The 24,929-nt window shown below is 39.4% G+C and overlaps 1 protein-coding gene across 1 annotated transcript in view; it reads left to right on the forward strand.

Annotated features, from left to right (window-relative positions):
• The window catches only part of LOC140724740 (latent-transforming growth factor beta-binding protein 2-like), a 411,525-nt gene that overhangs the window by 56,285 nt on the left and 330,311 nt on the right, over positions 1-24,929 (forward strand). The window contains exon 3 of the mRNA XM_073039256.1: positions 17,724-18,003. Within this exon, the coding sequence (XP_072895357.1) occupies positions 17,724-18,003 (280 nt within the window). The remainder of the gene's footprint in view (positions 1-17,723; positions 18,004-24,929) is intronic.

The raw sequence follows: 24,929 nt of genomic DNA on the forward strand, positions 1-24,929 counted from the left end.
ACAGTTAGTGTGGTTTGGAAATAAGATCCCTTTGCTGACAATCAACACCAGTGCACCTCAAGGGCATGTGCTTAGCCCATTACTCTACTCTTTCTACACACATGTATGTGGATAGGCATAGTTCAAACACTATCTATAAATTTGCTGACAGAATTTCAGATGGTGATGAGGAGGCATACAGGAGTGAAATGGATCATCTGGTCATTGCAACAACGACCTTGCATTCAGCTTCAGTAAGATGAGGAATAGATGGTGGACTCCAGGAAGGGGAAATCAAAGAAACAGACACCGGTTCTCATTGAGTGATCATCAGTGGAAAGAGTAAGCAGTTTCAAGTTCCTGGGTGTCAGTATCTCTGAGGATCGATCCTGGGCCCAACATATTGATGCAATTATAAAGAAGCCATGACTGCAGCTATATTTCATTAGCTTGAGAAGATTTGGTATGTCACCAAAGACTCTAGCAAATTTCTACAGCTGTACTGTGGAGAGCATTTCAACTGGTTGCATAATGTCTATATGGAGGGGCCTCTACACAAGATCAAAAAAAGTTGCAGAGGGTTGTAAACTATGCCATCTCCATCATGGGGGGCACTAGCCTCCCCAGTGTTGAGGACGTCTTCTAAAGGCAATGCCTTAAGAAGGCAACATCCATCATTAAGGTTTCCCGATCACCAGGACATGCCCTCTTCTCACTGCTACCATCAAGGAGGAGGTACTGGAGGCTGAAGACATCTCAATATTTTAGGAAGAGCTTCTTCCTCTCCACCATCAGATTTCTGAACAGACATATGCCAGTGATATCAACCCTGATTCTGATTCTAAATACTATCTTACCTACAAAATATTACTGAAAGGAACGCCTTAAGATTTGTTACAACTCTCTGATATCACATTGTCAGAGAAAACAATGCAGTTCTGCATCATTAGAGAAATGTATCCATTTTCCACGTCCCTTCTGGTATTGGAAATTCCTCGCAGCAGCAAATAGATCTTAACTTCAATAGCTAATTTTTCCGTAAGTCAGAAACATCCATTACTATAGCCGCTTTCTACTCATTTCGCTATACAGTTCTTTTAATTCTTTCATTTTATTAAATATTCATCATAATGCTACCCATAATTAAATTATTGGAATATATACTGTATACAGTCATTAATGAATACCATCAAAGATTTTACTATTTTTTTTGTCATCTTGCCACATGGACACATTGGTAATCATTTTCCAATGTTCTATAGATTCAGGATCAGTTCCTGAGGATTGGAGGGTAGCTAATGTTATCCTACTTTTTAAGAAAGGAGGGAGAGAGAAGACAGGGAATTATAGACCAGTTAGCCTGACATCAATGGTGGGGAAGATGCTGGAGTCAATTATAAAAGATGAAATAGCGCACATCTGGAAAGCAGTAACAGGATCGGTCCGAGTCAGCATGGATTTACGAAGGGGAAATCATGCTTGACTAATCTTCTGGAATTTTTTGAGGATGTAACTATGAAAATGGACAAGGGAGAGCCAGTGGATGTAGTGTACCTGGACTTTCAGAAAGCCTTTGATAAGGTCCCACATAGGAGATTAGTGGGCAAAATTAGAGCACATGGTATTGGGGGTAGGGTACTAACATTGATAGAAAATTGGTTGGGAGACATGAAACAAAGAGTAGGGATTAACGGGTCCTTTTCAAAATGGCAGGCAGTGACGAGTGGGGTACCGCAAGGCTCAGTGCTGGGACCGTAGCTATTTACGATATACATTAATGATTTAGATGAAGGGATTAAAAGTAACATCAACAAATTTGCAGATGACACAAAGCTGGGTGGCAGTGTGAAATATGAGGAGGATGTTAGAAGAATGCAGGGTGACTTGGACAGGTTGGGTGAGTGAGCAGATGCATGGCAGATGCAGTTTAATGTGGATAAATGTGAGGTTATCCACTTTGGTGACAAGAACAGAAAGGCAGATTACTATCTGAATGGTGTCAAGTTAGGAAAAGGGGAAGTACAACGAGATCTAGGTGTCCTTGTTCATCAGTCATTGAAAGTAAGCATGCAGGTACAACAGGCAGTGAAGAAAGCTAATGGCATGTGGCCTTCATAAGAAGGGGAGTTAAGTATAGGAGCAAAGAGGTCCTTCTGCAGTTGTACAGGGCCCTGGTGAGACCACACCTCGAGTATTGTGTTCAGTTTTGGTCTCCAAATTTGAGGAAGGACATTCTTGCTATTGAAGGAGTGCAGCGTAGGTTCGCGAGGTTGATTCCCAGGATGGCGGGACTGTTATATGTAGAAAGATTGGAGCAACTGGGCTTGTATACACTGGAATTTAGAAGGATGAGAGGGGATCTGATTGAAACATATAAGATTATTAAGGGATTGGACACACTAGAGGCAGGAAACATGTTCCCGATGTTGGGAGAGTCCAGAATCAGAGGCCACAGTTTAAGAATAAGGGGTAGGCCATTTAGAACAGAGTTCAGGAGAAACTTTTTCACCCAGAGAGTTGTGGATCTATGGAATGCTCTGCCTCAGAAGGCAGTGGAGGCCAATTCTCTGGATGCTTTCAGGAAAGAGTTAGATAGAGCTCTTAAAGATAGTGGAGTCAAGGGATATGGGGAGAAAGCAGGAACGGGGTACTGATTGTGGATGATCACCCATGACCGCATTGAATGGCGGTGCTGCCTCAAGGGGCCGAATGGCCTACTCCTGCACCTATTGTCTGTTCTAATGTGCTTTAAAGTATGGGAGAATTTAATTTGGATTTCCGTAAATCAGTTTATCCATTACTTGGGGAGTCGGTGTACTCAGCGTTTCGAGCTATAAAAGCAAGTATATCAAATGCCTTTTGTATTACTCTGTCCGCTTGTGTCACTTCTTTCAGTAAGCTACAGAATACAGCAAGAACTTCTATTTAGAATAGTGATTCTAAATTCTAAATCGCTTAGTTGATGAGAATTTCTTTGCATATTTTTGGGTACATATGCAACTAATATTATAAAATCACAAATATGCTAACTATGGTAAACAGCTTGGGAAACACTGGTACCTACAGTATTTTGTTACATGATCAAGAATTGCTAGTTCATGCATACAAAGGAGCATTTCCACTGAAAAGTTTTGCGTTACCTTTGGACTGGGAAAGTGGTGCAGTGGGCTAAGAAAGAAGATACTCTCTGATATTTGCTGTTCCTTGGGGTTTCTGGGAAGAAGAGATGTTTGTGGACACTGTTTTCTCTATCTTCATCAGCTTCTGGATTGATTGACCTGATCTCATGTTTGGAGCAGTGCAAAAGGTCCTTTGTATTAGCCATTTCCACCCTGAGAAAAATGTCTGGCTGTCTCTCTCACTTTGTACACTTCCATCAAGTCATCTATCCTTTGCTTCAAAGAAAGAAGCTCCAGCTTGCTTAACCTATCCTCAAATGACATGCTCTCTAATCCAGGTAAAATCCTGGTAGATCTCCTCTGTGATCTCTGTAAATGTTTCACACCTTTTCTATAATGAGGTACCTGGAACTGAACACACTATTTCAAGTGTGGTCTAACAGAATTATATAGAGCTGCTACATTACCTTGTGGCTCTTGAACTCAGTCACTCGACTATTAAAGGCCAGCACACCATAAGATGTAATAATCGCTGGTCTATCATTCCCAGTGTTATCCCTATTACCTTTTTTGAACAAATTAATAACATTTGCCACCCTCCAGTCTTCTGATACTACACCTGTAGCCAGTGAGGATGCAAAGATCTTTGCCAAGGGTTCAGCAACAGCAATTTATTCTCTTGATAGCATATCCTCTTTCTTAACGTTGTCATGTTCTAACTTAACAACTTGTTTTACACAGTTTGCACATTTGTCAAGGTCCCTCTAACTGGTGAATACTGAAGCAAAGTATTCATTAAGGACCACCCCTACCTCTGTCAACTCCAGGCACTTTTCCTGTTCTATCTCTGATCAGTTCTACCCTCACTCTATTCAATGTCCTGGTCTCACATATGTGTAGAACACCTTAGGGTTTTCCTTAATCCTACTCTTCAAGGCCTTCTCATACCCTTTTTCTAGCTCTCCTTTCAAATGCTGTTCCTGATTAGCTTTTAACTCTCCAGAATCTTGTCTGATCCTTACTTCCTAAACCTTAAGTGTGCTTTTTTCTTCCTCTAGACTAGATGGTCCATATCTCTTGTTAACCATTGTTCCTTCACTCTACCATCCGTTCTCTGCCTCAATGGGACAAAATTATCCTGAACCTTATGCAAGTGCTTCTTAAATATCCTCCACATTTCTGTTGTGCATTTCCCTGAGTACATCTATTCCCAATTTTGCCCTCCCCTTATACCTATGCTGCCTGCTCCTATTATTGTGCAAGGCTATAGTAAGGCCTGGAAATTGTGGTCACTGTCTCAAAAATGCTCACCCATGGAGAGATCTGTCATCTGACTAAGTTCATTGCTTAGTACCAGATCCAGTATAGCTCCTTCTCTAGTCAGTCTGTCCACATATTGTGTCAGGATCCTTCCTGCACATACCTAACAAATTCTGCCGTATCTAAGCATTTTGCACTAAGGAGGTGCTGATCCATATTAGGGAAATTGAAGCCACCCAAAATACCAAGCCTGTTATTTTTGCACCTTTCTAAAGATTTGCCTCCTGATTTGCTCCTCAGTGTCTCTATTGCACCATCTATGGAATACTTCCAATAGAATGATTGCTCCCTTCCTGTTTCTGACTTTCAACCACACTGTCTCCACTGTCTCTTCATCTACCTCTTTCAGAACCCTGGGATGTAGTCCATTTGGTCCATATGACTTATTTTCTGTCAGACCTTTCAGCTTCTAAAGCACCTTCTCCTTAGTGATAGTGACTACACTCATTGCACTTTGGCACTTCTGAATTTTTTTGTGTGATGCTGGCATCTTCCACGGTGAAAACTAATGCAAAATACAAAATGCTAATAAAAATACTAATGCAAAATTTAGTTTGTCTGCTATTTCTTTGTTCACCATTTCTATCTCTCCAGTGTTATTTTCCAATGGTCTAATGTCCTCTTTATTCTTTGTGTATCTTAAAAATATCTTCTGGTATCTTCTTTTATATTATTGACTAGTTTACTTTCATATTTCATCTTTTCTCTCCTTATTGCTTTTTTGAGTTGCTTTTTTTGGTTTTGAAAAGTTTCCCATGATTTTTGCTAAATTTTAATCTCTTTCTTTTGCCTTTATGTTGATTTTTGACTGACTGTCAGCATGATTTCTCATGTTTCTGTAGGTGCTTTTAATCAACTATAATACCAATACATCAAATTTTAGCTTTTCCCTCTCAAGCTACAGGGTGAATTCTCTCATATTATGATCACTGCTTCCAAAGGGTTTCTTCATCTTAAACTCCCTAATCAAATCTGGTTCATTTCGCAACATCCAATCCAGAATTGGGTCTTTTCCAGTGAGCTCAACCACAAGCTGCTTTAAAAAGCCATCTTGTAGGCATTCTACAAATTCCTCTCTTTGAGATTGAACAACAACCTAATTTTCTCTACTTCCTAAGTAAGATAAGCTAGCAGTATACAGTGAAATTAACTTAATGATAGTACTGATGAACTGCAGTATTTATTGTTAATATTCTGTTTTTATGTTGCTATGTAGCATCTGTGCCCCCAATTTACCCCCATTCACCTAGGGTGAACTGCCAACAGTGCAATACTTCAGTGTAAATACAGTGTAGTACCCCCCTCCCCCAGTACATGCTCGGAACACAAATATCAGACAATACACCAAAGGCCAGTACATAGTTACAGCTTTTATAGTTATTTCTTAGTGATGGGTTAGTAGAACCAGATAACCTAAAGGTGCCAAATAAGTAAGTTCATCAGTTTGTGCACATAATATTTTAATACGTTGGAGCTTACGCCTCCGGTTCCATCCACAATGACCTTCCAAGCCTTCGGCCACCGTCCAAACCGCCGAAGTCTAGTATCTGCCGCCCTGGAACCGCTGTTCACTCCTCACACGTCTGTCCTTCTTGCTTGTCTCCCTGAAAAAGATCGCAAACTCCCACTCAGCTCACACATACAAGATAGCATAACAATTCTCCATTGGTTAGTTCCCCCCTTATCTGCAGTTATAACCCAAACATTCCAGCTACAGAAACCCATTATAGCATTAAGTAACATTACAGAGAAGCCATTTTGTTAGCCTGAACAGTTAACACCACAGTTAATGGTACTGAGAGCCCTACACTTACTAAAGTCACAATGAATTAACATTGTTATTATGAGGAAAAGGCTGCCCCATAAGGGTACAGATATGATTGGATACACTTCTTCTGTTTAAGATGCTAAGTCTTGAATTAGTATCCCTGCCATACAAGACAATGAATTGTATCCTCCATCAGATACTGCCATTCCAGATATGGCCCTGAAAAGTGATATGATATAAAAGTTTTTGAACAGTTATCAGAGAATTCATTTTGGCTAGTCAACATCTGAATTGAGGTCAATTAACCAGCAAGATACAGGCTCTTTGGCACACCAAACCCTTGCCTACCATGAAGACCTTTTACACTAACCTATAAGAAGTTGTTAGCATATCAAACTGGTGATAATAAATCCTACTATCTGGAGAGGTGCAGGAAATTAGGAAGCACCTATTGCAGGTGAACATGTGTTATTCTTGACAAAGGGTCTCGACCCAAAATATCGTCAGTGCTTCTCCCTATAGATGCTGCCTGGCCTGCTGTGTTCCACCAGCATTTTGTGTGAGTTGTTTGAATTTCCAGCATCTGCAGATTTCCTGGTGTTTGATGTGTTATTCTTTCAATGTTTTGAGTTCACATTTAAATTGAAAACAAGTAATCATGCATCTGTTTTTATTAGCAAATATAGAGAAATTGGGAATATGTGGAAAAGACAGGAGACAAATAAATGTTATGGGATAGAAGACGAGTGATTGAATGATAAAGTAAGCAGGATCATTATTAATAGCTTCTCTCCAACAGTAATCTAAACAACTGTTATAATATACTTCTACTTGTGTAAACTAGGACACATAAGTGTTGAAGAACATTCCTCTTGATTAATCAATGTTTTTGGAAGCAGACATAAAGGGGAGGGTACAATAAGTTACAGATAAGACAACAATTTAGTTACTAGCATTCATTACTGTCCCAAATTTCTTCTCATAAAGAAATTATTTGTAATAAGCTAGTGAAATGCCAAGACCTTTTGAGACTTTTCAAGACAAGTAAGGTCCTGCCAGAATTTGCTCTTCCTTCTCAGATATTTTGCAGCCAGTGCAACACATACAAAATACGCCAGCAGGCAGCATCTATAGAAATGAATAAACAGTGGATGTTTTCCGCCACAAATCTTCATCGGGAATGGAAAGGAAGGGGGAAGATGCCAGAATCCTCTGCCGGATCCATGGCTTTTGCAGCCAGAATTTATAATGAGAAATATACAGAGAAATTTAGCTGTTTCAAAGAAGATACACCACAGCCTTCAATCTGAGCTGTCCATGGTACTAAAGTAGAGCATCCTCAGCAAACATAACCACTTGCGTTTTATAATGTCATTTTATTGGTGAGCTGAAATCAGCATGAGAGGCCATTCATTAGTGATGCAGAGCAAGTTTAAAAAAACAGCTGAGGAGCTTTCAACTTCTCTGTGGTCAGATATCACCATGTGGACAATAAGAAGGATGTGTAAGCAGTGTGGCCATTGTTGGTGTGATTTCTGGATCACTGAGATCTATTCTGGGGAAAGTATGACCTGTGTGAAAAGGACGGGATACACCTGAACCTGAGGGGACTAATATTCTTGTGGACGGGTTTGCTGCAGCTGTGAGGGAAAGTTTATACTAATTTGGCTGGGGATGGGAACCGGAGTGATAGGGCTGAGGCAGTTGGTATACAAGTAGATACAATGTACAGTGAGGATGGACAGGCAAATAATAAGGCAAAATTACAATCAGTGGAATGAGTTAAAGTGTACGAGGGAGCCAAAGTCAAAAAGAATGATGATGATGATATATTTGAATGTACACAATAAGATTACCGAATAAGATTGATGAAATTGTGGCACAGTTAGAGATTAGAAGTGGGTCATGGCTGAAGGAAGATCATAGTTGTGAGATTAACATCCAAGGATACACATTGTATCAAAAGGACAGGTAGGTAGGCAGATGGGTTTGGGTTGGCTCTGTTGGTAAAATGAAGTCAAATCCTTAGAAAGAGATGACACAGGATCTGAAAATGTAGAATCCTTGTTGGTAGAGTTAGGAAACTGCAAGTGTACAAAAGACCTTGTTGGGAGTTATATACAGGCTTCTGAACAGTAGCCAGGATGTGGGATGCAAATTACAATGGGAGATAGTAAAGTCATGTAAAAAGGACAATGTTGCTATAATCATGGAGGACTTCAAAATTCCAGGTAGATTGAGAAAATCTATTTGACGCTAGATCCCAAGAGATAAAATTTGTAGAATGCCTATGAGATGGCTTTTTAGGGCAGCTTATGGTTGAGCCCACTTAGGGGAACCATTCTTTACATGTTGTATGTCAATGATTTAGATGAAGGAATTGATGACTCTGTGTCCAAATTTGAAGGTGATCCGAAGATAGGTGGAGGGTACGGCAGGGCTAAGGAAACAGAATCTGCAGAAGGACTTAGACAGATTGGGGGAATGGACACAGAAGTGGCAGATGGAATATAATGTAGGAAAATGCATGGTCATGCACTTTGGTACAAGGAATAAAGGTGTGGACTATTTTCCAAATGATGAGATAATTAAAATATCAGAGGTACAAAGTGACTTAGGAGTGCAGGATTCCCTAAAGAATAACTTACAGATCAAGTTTTGTAATGTGTTTCACAGAGTAAAATATTCAAAAGCATCTGAAACGAACTTAATCAGACAATATTGTAACTGGTTTAAAGATGTGAATTTTAGGATGGGTGTCAAAAAACTTGGTTAATAGTTGGTTTTAATCAGTGGTCCCCAACCACTGGGCTGCAAAGCATGTGCTACCGGGCTGCGAGGAAAGGATATGATTTGGCGATATGAAACGATATGAGTCAGCTGCACCTTTCCTCATTCCCTGTCACGCACTGTTGAACTTGAAATAACCTACCAAATCATACCAAATAACACATAAAACCTAAAATAACTCTAACATATAGAAAAAGCAGGAATGATACGATAAAGACACAGCCTATATAAAGTAGAAATAATGTATGTACAATGCAGTTTCACTTAACAGAATCGGGAAGGTTAAGGCAAAGCTGATTTGTAGAGAAAAAAATCAGCACATACATGCATACACACATCACACATGCACACGTCACACATGCACACACAGGTGCCCGCGCAAGGCTTCATGGTCATGGTAGTCTTTCTCAGGGTAAACACAACTGTCCTGTATTTGACTGCTACTTTTGTTCCTTATTTGGGAGTGAGAAAGTTGGCAACCCTACTTGAATAGCACCCACCCCCCACACCCAAGTCAGCCGGTCTGCAAGAATATTGTCAATATTAAACTGGTCCGCAGTGCAAAAAAGGTTGGGGACCCCTGGTTTTAATAATTAACTTGAAGGTTAGAGAGTGAGAAGCTTGAATTGGTGAATACCTTGCAACAATTTTGGGGTAAAGAAGGATAATGCTGAACAGGCTAAAAGTAGAGGATTGCAAAGTTGGAGGGTTATATAGCTGAAGGAGGTTACCAAAATAAGGAGGCATGAAGCAATTATTTGAAGAAGATGAGGATTAATTTAAAATTTAAGTATTAAAGGTCAAGGAGCAAATGTAATTTAGTGAACAGTCTTGGTGAGTGAAGAAGAGGGTAATTTAGTGAAAAGAGAGCAACACATATATGAGTTTAAGATTATGAAGTGTTGAATATGGGAAAATTAAGAACATTGTTGTAGTCAATAATCTTTGAGGTTACAGAAGTATACTTCAGGGATGCAACAGCAAGTTTGCCAAGGTTACAGAGATCTTGATGGTGAATTAATGCAGTAAAAATTTGGTTTGTAATTGTCTGAAGCAACAGATAATCTGAAAGAGTAGTCAATGAGATGGATAAATATTGATAGTTTGGGAAAAAAGTTTGTGATGGGTTGTTCTCACAAAAGCAAAAATCCTCTCCACATCTACCCTGTAAAGGCCCCTCAGGACCATACCTTTTTCCATAAGATATAGGAGCAGAAGTAGGCCATTTGGCCTATCGATTTCATTTAAGTTCTTTCTCTCTCTTCCAAACAATGTATAAGGCTGACCCCTCCAATGTTTCCCCAAATGACATCCTGCATATTCCAGGTACTAGTACAGTAAATTTTCTCTAAACTTCAAGCATTTGTGAGGGACGCTCATGCCTCCAAGCCTAATAGAGTTTTTTGAGGAGAAGATGAAACAAATAGATGAAGGATGTGGTGTATATGGATTTCAGTATGGCATTTGACAAGGAACCGCATGAAAGGATCATACAGAAAGTCATGAGGCATGGAATCCATGGAAATGTGGTTGAGAGGATTTGGAAATAGCTTGCTCACAGAAGGAAGTGGATGGTAGTAAATGGAACATATTCTGCCTGGAGGTCGGTGGTGTTCCATAGGGATCTGTCCTGCAATCCCTACTCTTAGTGATTATTATAAACTACTAGGGTGAGGAAGTGGAGGAGTTAATTAATACATTTGCAAATGATGTGAAGGTTGGAGTTATTGGTGAAATGCGCTGTAAGGTTTCACTGCTATGTAATGGCTTTCTTTTGTAATGTTTACTGCTGAAGTGATGGTTTCTCTGTAGCAGGAATGCTTGGGTTATGGGGGAGATAACTGGACTGTTGATGCATGTTAGCCAATCAGGATTTTGTTGCCCTGTCTTGTGATTCTGGAAGCAGTTGTTTTTGCGGGCTTTTGTGCGAAGGTGAGGGAGAGATAAAGAGAGAAGACGCGAATGGAGAAATGTGGTAGATCGCTGGACGGGGTGGACTCCGAGTAGGGGTCCGAAGGAGGAGATCGATGGGGGAAGATGGACTACTGAAAAAGCATGAGCTCCAACTATCGTACACCCTCTCTTTTATATTTTGTTTCTCTACAAACTATATAGTCAAAGTAAGAGTTATAAAGCTTAATCATTTAATTGCATATTGTGTACTGTTTGTTATTTCGGTGTACTGATTTGTAACAAGGGACACATCACGCAGCATCCACCCAAACGAGATTTACGAGATTTCTTAAATTTGGCCGTACGGGGGGGGGGGGTTATCACCTCCTAGATCAGTGGTTCCCAACCTTTTCTATGCCCCACATCACTAGGAAATGTTTGATTAATGTTCGCATCCCCTACAAAAGTAATATTTAAGTCGAATTTCTAATTTTTGAACCACATACAATACTGCGGGTGAACAAATTGAACTTAAAAAAAATAAGCTTTTAACTCAGTGCATAAAATGCAAATATAAATTGAGTATTTAGATTCTAATTTATTCAGAAAAAATTTGTAAACAGTAAATTGATGAGACTCCTCAACTCTGAGGTGTAACTCCCAGGTAACACTGATGAGACTCCTCAACTCTGAGGTGTAACTTCCCAGGTAACACTGATGAGACTTCTCAACTCTAAGGTGTAACTTCCCAGGTAACACTGATGAGAATCCGCAATGCTGACTCGGGCAGTGGGAGACTGGAGTGTGCTTGGGACAAATGTTACTACCACTTCTCAAGGCACACTGGCAGCTGGCTGAGCGATGACTCGTGACTTGTCACTCAAGCACACAAGCCACTCTTTGTTGCACCCCCTGAAATTCCATCTTGCACCCCAGGTTGGGAACCCCTGCCCTAGATTAAGCCACTAGAAGAAGCGAGTGTTACATGTGCATAGTGCAGTATGTTGTTGCAGTTTACAACAGAATATACCCTAGATGCAAAGCTGGGCAGAGAAGTTGTTGATTGAGTTCCATCTGGAAAAATGTGAAGTGATACACTTTGGAAGAATGGACTTGAAGATGAAGTACAAAGTTAATAGCAGGATTCTTAGAAGTGTGAAAGAGAACTTGTGGGGCCATGTCCATGGGTCTCTGAAAGCTGCCACACAAGTTGATAGGGTGGTTACAAAGGCATATGGTATGCTGGCTTCATTAGTCAGTGGATTGAGTTTAAGCAGCTCTATAAAACTATGGTTAGACCACACTTGGAATATTAGGTTCAGCTAAAATTAACACATGGGCAGCATATAAATTTGTCCTGTATATTCTTGCCATCTTCAGGATGTGTCCAATATATAAGGGAACAAAAGTGCTGTGAATAAGCACCCCTCATAACAGAAGAAAGATGATCAAGCCTATCATCACTGTCTTATCATTTGGCCTTTGCAGTCATTCCAAATCATTATAGTCCTACTTGAATTATTCTCAGCTCTACTGAAGGCAGTTTCATTATTCTGAGACTCTCTCGCTATAGGAAGCATTGGTGCAACTGATGTGACTTCTTCACCCAAATTCAATTTGACTTTTGCTTTTAGTGTTCTGATGGAATCATTGAGAATAGAAGCCCTTCAATCCAACTCGTCCATGCTGAACATAAGTCCCACTTAGGCTGGTACCATTTGCCCATATCTCAATTTTTCCTATTCATATACCTGTCTAAGTGCCATTTAAATGTTAAACCATTGACCATAAGTCATAGAAGGCCTTTTGGCCCACAAAGTCTGCTCCACCATTCCACCGTGGTTGATTTTTATCTTTTACAACCTCATTCTCCTGCCTTCTCCCCATAACCTCTGACACCCTGACTAATCAAGAACTTACCAAGCTCTGCTTTAAATAACCCCAATTACTTGGCCTCTACAGCTATCTGTGGCAATGAATGCCACAGTTTCACTACCATCTGGTTAAAGAAATTCCTCCTCTTTTCTGTTTAAATGAACATTTATTCTGAGACTCCTTCACTATAGGAAGCATCCTCTTACATGCATCCTATATAGTTCTGTGGTTTATTTCACATACAGCCACCTAGGGTGTCTGTGACATAGGTAGGGTGAGAGGAGAAAGATTTAATAGGAACTATTAGGTGAAAAGGTTGCCCCTCTAGGTTCCTATTAAATCTTTCTCCTCTCACCCTACCTATGTCTTCTAGTTCTTGATTTCCCCATCCCTGGGAAAAAGACTGTGCGTATTTATCCCATCTATGTCCTTCATGATTTTATAATCCTCTTTAAGATCACCCTTCATTTCCCTGTACTTCTGAATAAAGTTCCAACCTGCTTTATCAAAATCTTGTAAAACAGGAAAATAATATCCTAACTTCTATACTGAGTGCCCTCCCTGATGAAGACCAGCATGCCAAAAGTCTGAGTTGAACTCTTTGTAGTATTTAATGCACTAAAATAATATACTGGGGGAAAAGAAACATGCATTGGCTCTCTTGAATCTGTTCTATTCTCTATGGTGCAACTATCCCACATCAGGAAAAAAAGCATTGTTAGAATACTATTTCCAAATCTCCATCAGTGCAGCTTTACAAAATATAAGTCTGTTGATGGGTCATGTTTCCTTTCATTACTACTTCTCTTGTTGTCTAAATGTCTTCATGCTGACTATGTTGGGATGATGACAATAACTAATCATTCATGGAGCTTCTGTGAAGTTCTTCCAGTTACCATGTGTTAGATTTTTTTCAACACCACATTAAAATATTAGGCCTAGACTTGTTGCCAGCAGTGAACCGTCTGTGCTCATTTCGTGCATACAGAGATTGAGTGGACTTGCCATTTGCAAGTACCCTGATACTAACATGCTGATAATTATAGATTGATTCTAAATGTAGCTTTGGATGACAAAATAATATTGTGTGGTTTAGTCAGAAGAAACCCCTTTCCATGAAATAGTTGAAAGAAATTGACAAAGCACAAACATTTATCAATGTGCACTGTAAATAATTCTTAAAAATGTCAATTCTTAGTGTTCTATCCAGCAATTGAGAAGAATATGTAAAAGCAAGCTTATTTGGATTATTCATGCCAATACTGTACCTTTGTTTAAATGAGTGACGCTTGATTAAAAGGAGACTTTCGCGAGTGTTCAGGCTCATTCTGGTGGCCCAATCAGCAGTGGGACCAGAGCATAGAGAATTTAATAGAAGTACAGAAGGGACAAATGGGATGGCCATTGTTAGGAGCAGGCCATTGGTGAGAGTAGGAATGTCAGGCTTTGGCTCAAAGGAGGCTTCAGCTTGACAGAGAGTTAGCTCTGGGTAAGTTTCTGTTAAGGTTCCTTTTTTTTTGTCTTACTGTACCTAGCGTAGTTAATGGCAGTTGTGTGTTCTTCATGCTGGATGTTGGAGACCTAGGAGCTCCCAGGGAACTACATCTGTGTGAAGTGCATGCAGCTGCAGCTCCTTGAAGATCGTTTTAGGGAACTGGAGCAGCAGCTGGATAACCTTCGGCTTCTATGGGTAAGTGAAGCAGCACAATAGCGTGGTGGTTGGCACAACACTTTGCAGTTCCAGTGGCCTGGGTTCAACTCCCACCACTGCCTATAAGGAGTTTGTATGTTCTCTCCTTGACCATGTGCATTTCCTCTGAGCACTCTGGTTCTCCCACAGTCCAAAAAACACATTGGTTGATCGGTTAATTGATCATTGTAGATTGTCCCATGATTAGGCTGGGGTTACAATTGGGTTAACTGGGCAGCGTGGCTTGAAGGGCTGGAAGGGCCTATTCCATGCTGCATGTCAATAAAATAAAATTATCAATCAGAGTTACAGGGAAGTAGTCACCCCTAAGTTGTAGGAGGCGAGTGGCTGGGTAACTGTTAGGAGAAATGGAAAATGTGAATAGGCAGTTAGTACAGAGCACACCTGTGGCCATTCCCCTTAATAATAAGTATACCATTTTGAAGAGCAATACTGTTGTGGGGATGACCTCCCAGAGGAATGCCATGGAGACCAGGTTATTGGCATTGAGCATGGGTCCAGGTGCAGAAGGGAAAGAAGGAGAAGAAGGGAGTGGTAGTGATAGGGTACTCAATAGTCAGAGGAACAGATAGGAAATTCTGTGGTTGTGAATGGGATAAGAAGGTTGGGAGAGGGGATGATGTGGCTCTGCTGGTAAAGAATGGTATCTATTCAGTAGAGAGATGTGACGTAGGATCAGAAGATGTGCAATCTTTGTTGGAATGTGATAATGTGATAAATTGTTACTCACCTGGAATATATTACAGCCACAATAATACTCAAGTAGCTGAATACAATCCAGAGCAGAATGTTTCTAAATCAGTCCTGTTACATGTTATTTTGTGGCTGTAATATGTCCTATTTACAGAAAGCACTGCACCAGCAAACTTTCCATGTCAACAGCATCTTTCCTTGATACTGAGAGGCTTGTGGACAAAATGTCCAATAAATCTATGTGACATTGATGATTCCTTCTGAATAAATTTGAATACCCTGCTGGAAGACCAGTGCCAAATTGCTTTCATCATCAGTTCATTCATTGTGTTGACCTATTCTAAAAATAAATAGTTTTTAAAGCTACAGGGAAAAAAGTCAAATTATTCATTAAAGTTTACACTTATGTTTCTTTATAGTCATGTAAATGAGGTAGAAAAATATAATTGTTGGTTGTAATTTGCGGAAACTTATAAAGAAAGGGGAAAAGATGGATCTATATTGATGCTGTAAGGATGACTAACAGTAACTTATGCTTTTGGAATATAGTTATTTCTATTGTGTATGTTGTCCATAAAATTGTAATTACTTATGTTTTGTTTACATACAGTGCCTATAAAAAGTATTCATCCTCCTTAGAAGTTTTCATGTTTTATTGTTTTACAGCAATGAATCATGGTGGATTTAATTTGGCTTTTTTTTTACTCTGATCAGTAGAAAACAACTCATTAAAATGAAAGCAGATTGCTACAAAGTGTTCTAAGTTAATTGCAAATATAAAACACAAAATAATTGATTGCATAAGTATTCATGTCCTTTAACATGACACACCAAATCATCACGGGTGTAGCTAATTGGTTTTGGAAGCCACATAATTAGTTAAATAGAGATCTGTTTTTGGAGACCTGTGTGCAGTCAAGGTGTTTCATTTGATTGCAGTAAAAATATACCAGTATCTGCAAGGTCCAACTGCTGATGAGTTAGTATCCTGGTAAAAACTACACCATGAAGACAAAAGAACACTCCAAGCAACTCCGTGAATAAGTTACTGAAAAGTACAAATCAGGAGATCAATACAAAAAAATTTCCAAGTCACTGAATATCCCTTGGAGTACAGATAAGTCAATCGTCAAGAACTGGAAAGAATGTGGCACAGCTGTAAATCTACCTTGAAAAGGCCATCCTCAAAAATTGAGTGACTGCGCAAGAAGGGTTTAGTGAGGGAGACCACCAAGAGGCCAGTGACACTGGAGGAGTTACAAACTTCAGTGCTGTGATGGGAGAGACAGCGCATACAACAGCTGTTGCCCAGGTGATTCACCAGAAACAGTTTTATGGAAGAGTGGCAAAGAGAAAGCCATTGTTGAAAAGAATTCACATGAAATCTTGGCTAGAGTTTGCCAGAAGGCATGTGGGAGACTCTGAAGTCAGCTGGAAAAGGTTTCTATGGTTCAATGAAATCAAAATTGAGCTTTCTGGCCATCAGACTAAATGCTATGTTTGGTGTAAGCCTAACACCGCACATTATCAAGAACACACCATCCCCACTGTGAAGCATGGTTGTGGCTGCATCGTGCTGTGGGAAATCCTGATGCAGTCTGCAAGGGAACTGTGATTTGGGAGAAGATTAGTTTTTCAGCGACTTGCAAGCATAAAGCTTAAGCTGCACAGAAATGGCTTAAAAACAAATTTAATGTCCTGGAGTGGGCAAGTCAGAGTTCAGACCTCAATCCAATTGTGAATTTGTGGCTGGACTTGAAAAGGGCTTTTCACCCACAATGCTCATGCAATATGACAGTGTTTGAGCAGTTTTGTAAAGAAGGATGAGGAATAATTGCAGTGTTCAGATGTGCAAGGGTGATAGAGACCTATCTACACAGATTCAAGGCTGTGATTACTGCTAAAGGTGCATCTACTAAATATTGACAAAGTGGGGGAGTAATTCTGCAATCAATTATTTTGTGTTTATTAATTGTAATTAATTTAGACCAGTTTGTAGAAATTTGTTTTCACTTTGACACAGAAGAGTCTTTTCTGTTGATCAGTGTCAAAATACCAAATTAAATCCATAGCGATACAACCTTTTAAAACAATAAAACATGAAAACTTCAAAGGGAAGTGAATACCTTTTGTAGGCATTGTATATGTATCATCAATGGCTCAGATGATTGCATTCTTTTTAACTATGGTTAATTTATCTTTAAATAAGATGAAGAAGCTTCCTTGATGGGTGCCGTTAGTTTATGTTCAAATAGCTGGTGCAGGAGATATGCCCACTAACTTTTGATTCTGAGATGATGATGCTTGACAGATGAAAATGGTCATATATACGAGTTTCTGGAAAAGAATTGTTATGATGAGGTGATAGTTTTCAAATAAAACAGAAAATTATTGAATTGTTCAACAGCATCTTTGAAGGGAAATAAACAAGTTCGACATATCATGTTGTGAACCAGCAATCAGAATGGATTAAAGCTCTTTAATGAAAAATAATTGCAGGTTTAGAAATTAAAAATTATCTTTATTTGGGAAGCTGACATGCACTGATATCTTCTAATCTGATATTTCTTAACAGCTGTGTGTGACCCACCATGTCAAAACAGGGGTTCATGTTCTCGACCTCAAGTCTGTGTCTGCCGGTCAGGATTCCAGGGTTCTAGGTGTGAAGAAATTGTTCCAGAGCAACCATACACTCCCCGTGTTTTCTCATCAAGATCCTTTTCTTCTCGGTCATCTGCCTCGTATTCAAATGCCATTCAGAAAATTCACAACAATGCAAAAAATACCACCAAAAGAATGAATGAAATTCCATCTAAACATAGGGCCTCATCAGTTGCTCAACGCGAGCGCCTTCTGTGAGTAATTTTAATTTATTCCTCTTCATCGGTGCATTACTTCCCAGGGTAATCTACTCTTTATTTTAAGACGATAGATTATTTGGTAGGTAATAGAATTTATCATGTCATTTTCTTGGCATATTGACCAGTTTCTAACTGTATTAATAATTGTTGAATGCAGTATTTGTCCTCAATTATAAATAATGCATATGTTTCAAGGCACCTGAGATCACTACATAATTTTTTATCAGTTTTGAGAATTTAATTGATTTTCATCTTCATTCCACTGTTAATTACAAGGTGAAAGATGATAATATGGAGGAATATTTTGCTCCTTTTTAAGGAATAGCTCAGCATAGTCATTTTTGAAATACTTCTTAGCCAAAAATATTTAAGTTAAGAGTAATTAACTGAGCAAATCATAATCGGATGTCTCTTGTTTAAAGTGAACAAGTCATGCCTCTATTAAATTTATAGACAAAGCAAATTCCCATTAAGCTTTTGTCATCTAATACCGTAAGGCCCTGTTGTCTACTATTTGCAATAAAAATTAAAATTGGTCTTTAACTTGAAAGTAAATATGGAGAAATAATAAATCAAGGATTGCTATGGCGTGGTGAAATATAAATGTTTAATTTAACAGATAGTGTTTGTATTATAAGTGAAATAAGAAGAACAGATATATAGTTTAAATAAAATGGCATTAAAGATAAGGGCATATTTTCTGTTTAGATTTTTAAACAATTCACTCTGCAGTCATACTTACTCCTTTGCTTTTGCTGTGACCGTTCTGAGTCTCTGGTTCCAGTCAAACTTGAAGACTAAGATCTTATTCTTAAGCAGCCCCACTGGCCTTAATTCAGATTGCCTTTGTCGAAGGCTGTTTTACATCATTATCAAGAGTAATTTAAAAGCAGTTTAAGCCAATTTAAATAATGAAAACAGAGATAATTATTTATAAAATTGTTTGCAAGTATGTTGAACATGTGGAAGTTAATGAAAAACATAACAACATAAGAAAATAACAAATAGGAGCAGGAGTTGGCCATCTGGCCCGTTGAGCCTGCTCCGCCATTCAATAAGATCATGGCTGATCTGGCCATGGACTCATCTCCACCAACCTGCCTTTTCCCCATAACCCATAATTCCCCACTATACAAAAATCTATCCAACCTTGTCTTAAATATATTTAACAGAGGTAGCCACTTTATTGTGCAGAGAATTCCACAGATTCACCACTCTCTGGGAAAAGCGGTTCTTTCTCATCTCTGTCCTAAATCTACTTCCCCGAATCTTGATGCTATGTCCCGTAGTTGTAGTCTCACCTACCAGTGGAAACTTTCCTACTTCTATCTTATCTATCCCTTTTATAATTTTATATGTTTATAAGATCTCCTCTCATTCTTCTGAATTCCAGCGAGTACAGTCCCAAGTGACTCAATCTCTTCTCATGGTCTAGCAATCTCATCTCTGGAATCAACCTGGTGAACCTTCTCTGCACTGTCTCCAAAGCCAATATATCATTCTTCAAGTAAGGAGACCAGAACTGCATGCAGTACTCCAGGTGCAGCCTCACCAATACCCTGTACAGTTGCAGCAAAACCTCCCTGCTCTTAAATTCAATTCCTCTAGCTATGAAGGCCAATGTTCCATTTGCTTTCTTGATTGCCTGCTGCATCTGCAAACCAACCTTTTGTGATTCATGCACAAGTACTCCCAAGTCCCTCTGCACAGCAACATGTTGCAAGTTTTTAACCATTTAAATAATAACCTGATCTTTCATATTTCCTTTCAATGTGGATGACCTTGTATTTACCAACATTTTACTCCATCTGCCAGACCTTTGCCCATTCACTTAACCTAACTAAATCTCTCTGCAGACTCTCTGTATCTTCTGTACAATTTGTTTTTCCACTCAATTTAGTATCATCAGCAAACTTAGATATACTACACTCGGTCCCACCTTCCAGATTGTTAATGTATCTTGTGAACAGTTGCAGGCCCAGCACTGATTCCTGCAGCACACTGCTCACGACTGATTGCCAACCAGAGCAACACCCATGTATCCTAACTCTCTGCTTTCCATTGGCTAACCAATCTTATATCCATGCTAATACATCACCCGCAACTCTATGCATCCATATCTTATGGATAAGTCTTTTATGTGGCACCTTATGTGCCCTCTGGTCCCAGACCCCTTCACCTTCCACTATAGGAAAGATCATCTCCACACCCACATTATCCAGACCTTTCAATATTCGGTAGGTTACAATGAGATTCCCCCCCACCCCCCCCATCTCCCATTCTCCTCAACTCCATTGACTACAGGCCCAAAGCTATCAAATGTAAACCCTTTCATTCCTGGGATTGTTCTCATTCTCAGCACACTAGCTATATATTAACGGGGGAAAGAACCATACTAGATATTGTTCTTACTTACTTAGAACTTGCATATGTTTTCTCCCAAGCCTGTTGAGTCAAAGCCGACCCGTTCCAACACTGGCAGCTGCACTTATAACTTTTTATTGGCCCTATGCTGATTTCAGCCCCCAGAAAGAAAGCTGAAAGCTCCCAAGAACTTTTTAAAGTTCACACTGTGTCACCAATAAGCGATCTCTCACACTGATCTGAGCCCACAGAAAATTAGCTTTTCAATCAAGGTCAGCCATCCCTGATTAAGGCTAAGGGAATAGATGCAAAGCTTATCTGGCCCTTGGTTGAAATGAAGCCAGTAATGAGTCCAATGCTCGAGCAAAGGTTCAGAAGCACCAGCATCAAACATCCAGCTTGTCTTTAATTTCTATCTTTCAATAGACAGGCAGGAGGTAAAGTAAATCAGCAAGGCCCGCATCATTCATGGCTCCCTGCAGCCACAAAAGTATGATTCAGCACTCATTTTTATGTTCATTTTGTTGACTGTTAATTTCTTGAAAGAAAGCAGAAAATACCAGAAATAAAAGTAACATCTATGGATTAGGGAAAAAAGTATTTCAGTTTTGTCATTTCTTATTGGAATTGTTACTAATTTACCTCATTCAATTTTATATTTCAGCTCACTTTCACTTAACACACTGATCCCCTTCACCTTAACTTAGTGCCAAACGCTACTGATTTTTCTCCATCATGTAGTGGAAGGCTCTACCATTACCTCTTCCCACCGTATTTCACAGCCGACCACAGCACAAATCTAAAGGGATATAAGGCTGCTAATGATCTTAACACCTTGAGCAAATAACCTAGGGAACTGGATAAAACTGCTGATTATTACTATGCTGTTGTATTGCCCATAGAGCTCAACTTCTTGTTTACACTGAAATCTTAAAACTTCAGGACATTAAATCAAATGTTTACTTCAAGCAACAAGGCATGTTGTGGGAAATTTGATGTAGATGTGATACAGCATGTATATTTATTTGTTTCATATGGTGGTGTAAGTTTTCAAGTCATCTGGTAATTTAACTGGAATTGGAAACCGTTGATACAATGCAGATTGCTGGGCTTTATAATAGGAAATTGATCCTCAGCATCAGTGTTAAGCCTGAATGGCAAATTTTAAATATATCTTCCTGTGTCAAAGTTTTAGAGTTGGTGGTGTTCTTTGTGGATCAGTATTATGAGCATCGAAAAAAGAAGCAGGAATAGGTCATACGGTCTCTATCCTCATAGTGACATTCCATAAGATCATATATGAACTTCTACTCAGCTCCACTTTCCTGTGCTACTCCCAGAATATCCAAAAAATTATACTTAGCATCTAAGCCTCCTTTATCCTTTTGGGTAAATTCACTATTATCTGGATGAAAACTTTTCTTTTTGTCAGAGTCCTGAATGGTTGATCCCTTATTTTAAGATGGCAGCTATGGCTGTAGACATCTGAATAATCATTTTACCTGTCAAGGCTCATGAAGAATTTTGTCTGATTGAGAAAGATAATGTCTCATTTCTGTAATGTTTAGGTTTAGTGCACTTAATCTCTCCTCACAGGACAATCACCTTATCTGATGAAACTCCATTGCACTTTTTCTATCACAATAACAGCCTTTCTTAGGTAGGAATAGCCCTATGCACAATCTTAATTTTTCAGTTAAGCCCTATATAATTTCAGTATGGCATCTCAGTTGATTTGCTCAGATCCTATTGCAATGAAAGCCAGTGTGCTAATATTAAGGAGGTAATAAATCCATTTGTAAGCATGCATTAACAGGAATATCAAGATTTAAGGAGGAAATAGTAGGGTATTTGGAAAATCATAAGGCAACCAAGCAGAATCAGTATGAAGACATGAGAGAATGCAAATGCCGGAATCTCAAGAAACAACAATTTACTTGAGGAACTTAGAGCATCGAGCAGCATCTGTGGGAGCACGAATTGAAAACCTGCATCACAACTGAGAGTAGAGAGGCAAGATGGCCAGTTTAAAGAGGAGAATGGAAGTGGTTTCACAAGAGTCCATGATGATTGATAGATTGAAAAGGAGTGCAAAATGTCAGGCTGGTTGTACCAGTTAAGGGAGGGTGGAGTTGGTAGACAGTGTCATGTGAATAGTAATTGTGTTAACACCTGATGAGGGTCTTGGCCTGAAACACTGACTGTTTGTTTCCTCTATAGATCCTTCCTGACTTGCTAGGTTCCTCCAGCATTTTGTGTGTGTTGCTGAATGAATAAGTGAGGCAGAAGGAATGAAAAACAAAGGAAAAAAAAGCAAGGTGGGAGGAAGGGATTATGAAGTTTGCATACAGTTGCTGGAGAGAGATGAGCAGGAACACAAAGGGTTACCAGTGCTGAACTTGATAAGTAAAGGAGGTGATAATGGAACCATAAGATCAGAGATAACTAGCATATAGAGCCAGAGCCAGAACCAGATAGGGGTGGATCAGGTGGAGGAAACTGTGTGTGGAATCTGGAGGGTGAGGATGAAGATAGATGATTGGGGAAGTGGAAGGTTTGAAGGAAAGGAATAGAAATGAGAGAACTGGAAGATTGGAAAGAGAGAAAGATGGTGAAGGGGAGAAAAGAGGGAAGTAAAAACAGCTGGTCTATTGCTGCAGGTCGCAGGAAATGTATATGTGTTCTTAGATCTTATCCCTCACTAACATCCAGGGAGTCTAACAGCCCTTCTAGGCGAGGTGAAGAGTCATGTGCATCTTCTCCAATCTTATCTATAGCATTCAGTACCCCAAATGTGGCCTCCTCTACATTGGTGAGACCAAGAGCAGACTGGGTGACAGTTTTGCAGAGCACTTGCGCTTAGTCTGCAATAACACCCTGAACTCCCAGTCGCATGCCATTTCAATTCTTCTTTCTAATTTTATCCAGACCCACCCATCCTTGTTCTTCTCTGCTTCTAAAGTGAGACCCAAAGCAAACTAGAGTAATAACACCTCATGTTCTGCCTGGGTAGTATACTATAGCATGAACACGGAGTTTTCCATTTTTAGGTAACTCTTCCCTCCAATGGGCTATTTTCCTCCTTCCTCCCCTTTTCCACTCTTTCTCCTTTCAATCCTCCCTTAATTTTACTCTTCCCCTCAATCCTACCACTTAGGGCCCTGTTACCAATCTTCATCCCCTTCCCCTTCTGTGTCTATCCACCACACACAGTTCACCCACAGGCTACCATCCCTCCATCCACCATCTAGTTCTGGTTCTATCTGCCATTCACCACTCCCTGATGGTTCCCATATGGAAGTTACTATGTATTAAAAAAAGCAACTTAACTGAACTTAAGCAACTTAAACTGAATAAGACTAAATAATGTTGCAGTATAAAAGAATCTAGATGATCCTGTTGAAAGGACCACAAAGGATCCAGGTATAGCAGGTAATTCAGGTAGCTATTGGAATGTTGGCCTACATCACAATGGGCAATGAAATATAAAAGTAGGAAATTTTTGAAGCTACTTTACCTGATGCTGTTGAGCTTGCACCTAGTATATCATATATATTTTTGCCTCCTCAATAGGTAATGCAAAGAAGATTCATTAGGTTGATTCTTGGGGTAATGAGATTAGTATATCAAGAGAGAAGTTAAGTAGATTGGGCCTATATTTTGGAGTTTAGAGGAATGAGAAATGATTTTATTGAAATGTAAGATTTTAGTGGTGATTGTCAGAGTGATTCAAGAAGGACGTTTCTCTTAGTGGAGTTACTTAGAATTGCGGCATACTTTCAAAATAAAGGGTTGCCTATTTATAGTGTGTTAGAAATAAGGTACTCTTTCACCCAAACTGATATATCTCTTTGAAGTTCTCCACTCCAGAGAAGTCTTAAATATGTTGACGTACAGTAGAATTACAAGAAGATCAAAGGGTTTGGGGAGTGAGCAGAGCAGTAACACCAGGGCTAAGATTGAATCACTTGTGATCATATTCAATGACGTTCCTCTAAAGCAGAGATGAGGTGGAATTTCTTTAGCCAGAGAGTGGTGAATCTCAGGATTTTTTTTGCCACAGAGGGCTGTAGAGGCCAAGTGATTTTGATGTATTTAAGGCAGAGGTTGATAGGTTCTTGATTGGTAAAGGATTTAAGGGTTATGGGGAGAGAGAGGTTGGGGAAAAAAAATCAGTCATGCTTGCTGAACAGACTTGATGGGCCAAATAGTGGAATTCTGCTCCTTTATCTTATGGTCTTGTATCAGAGCAGATTTGAGAAGCCAAATGGCCTAACATGCCCTTATTACTTGTATAATTAATTCTCAATAAAGACAAAAGACAATATTTATTTGTCTTTTCATTTCTTGCTTTATTTTCATATCAACTTCAGTTATCTGAACCCCGGACCTTTTAATCACCATTTGGTAATTACTTTGCTTTGCAGTATTTTTCTACCAAAGTAGACGGTATCGGCTGCTTATATTACAACACTACAGCACAGAAACAGGCCTTTCAGCTCATCCAAACCATGCTGAATCATTAATCTGCCTAGTTCCATTGACCAGTCCCTGGA

Source organism: Hemitrygon akajei, chromosome 3 (assembly GCF_048418815.1).
Source record: "Hemitrygon akajei chromosome 3, sHemAka1.3, whole genome shotgun sequence".
Lineage (NCBI taxonomy): Eukaryota > Metazoa > Chordata > Chondrichthyes > Myliobatiformes > Dasyatidae > Hemitrygon > Hemitrygon akajei.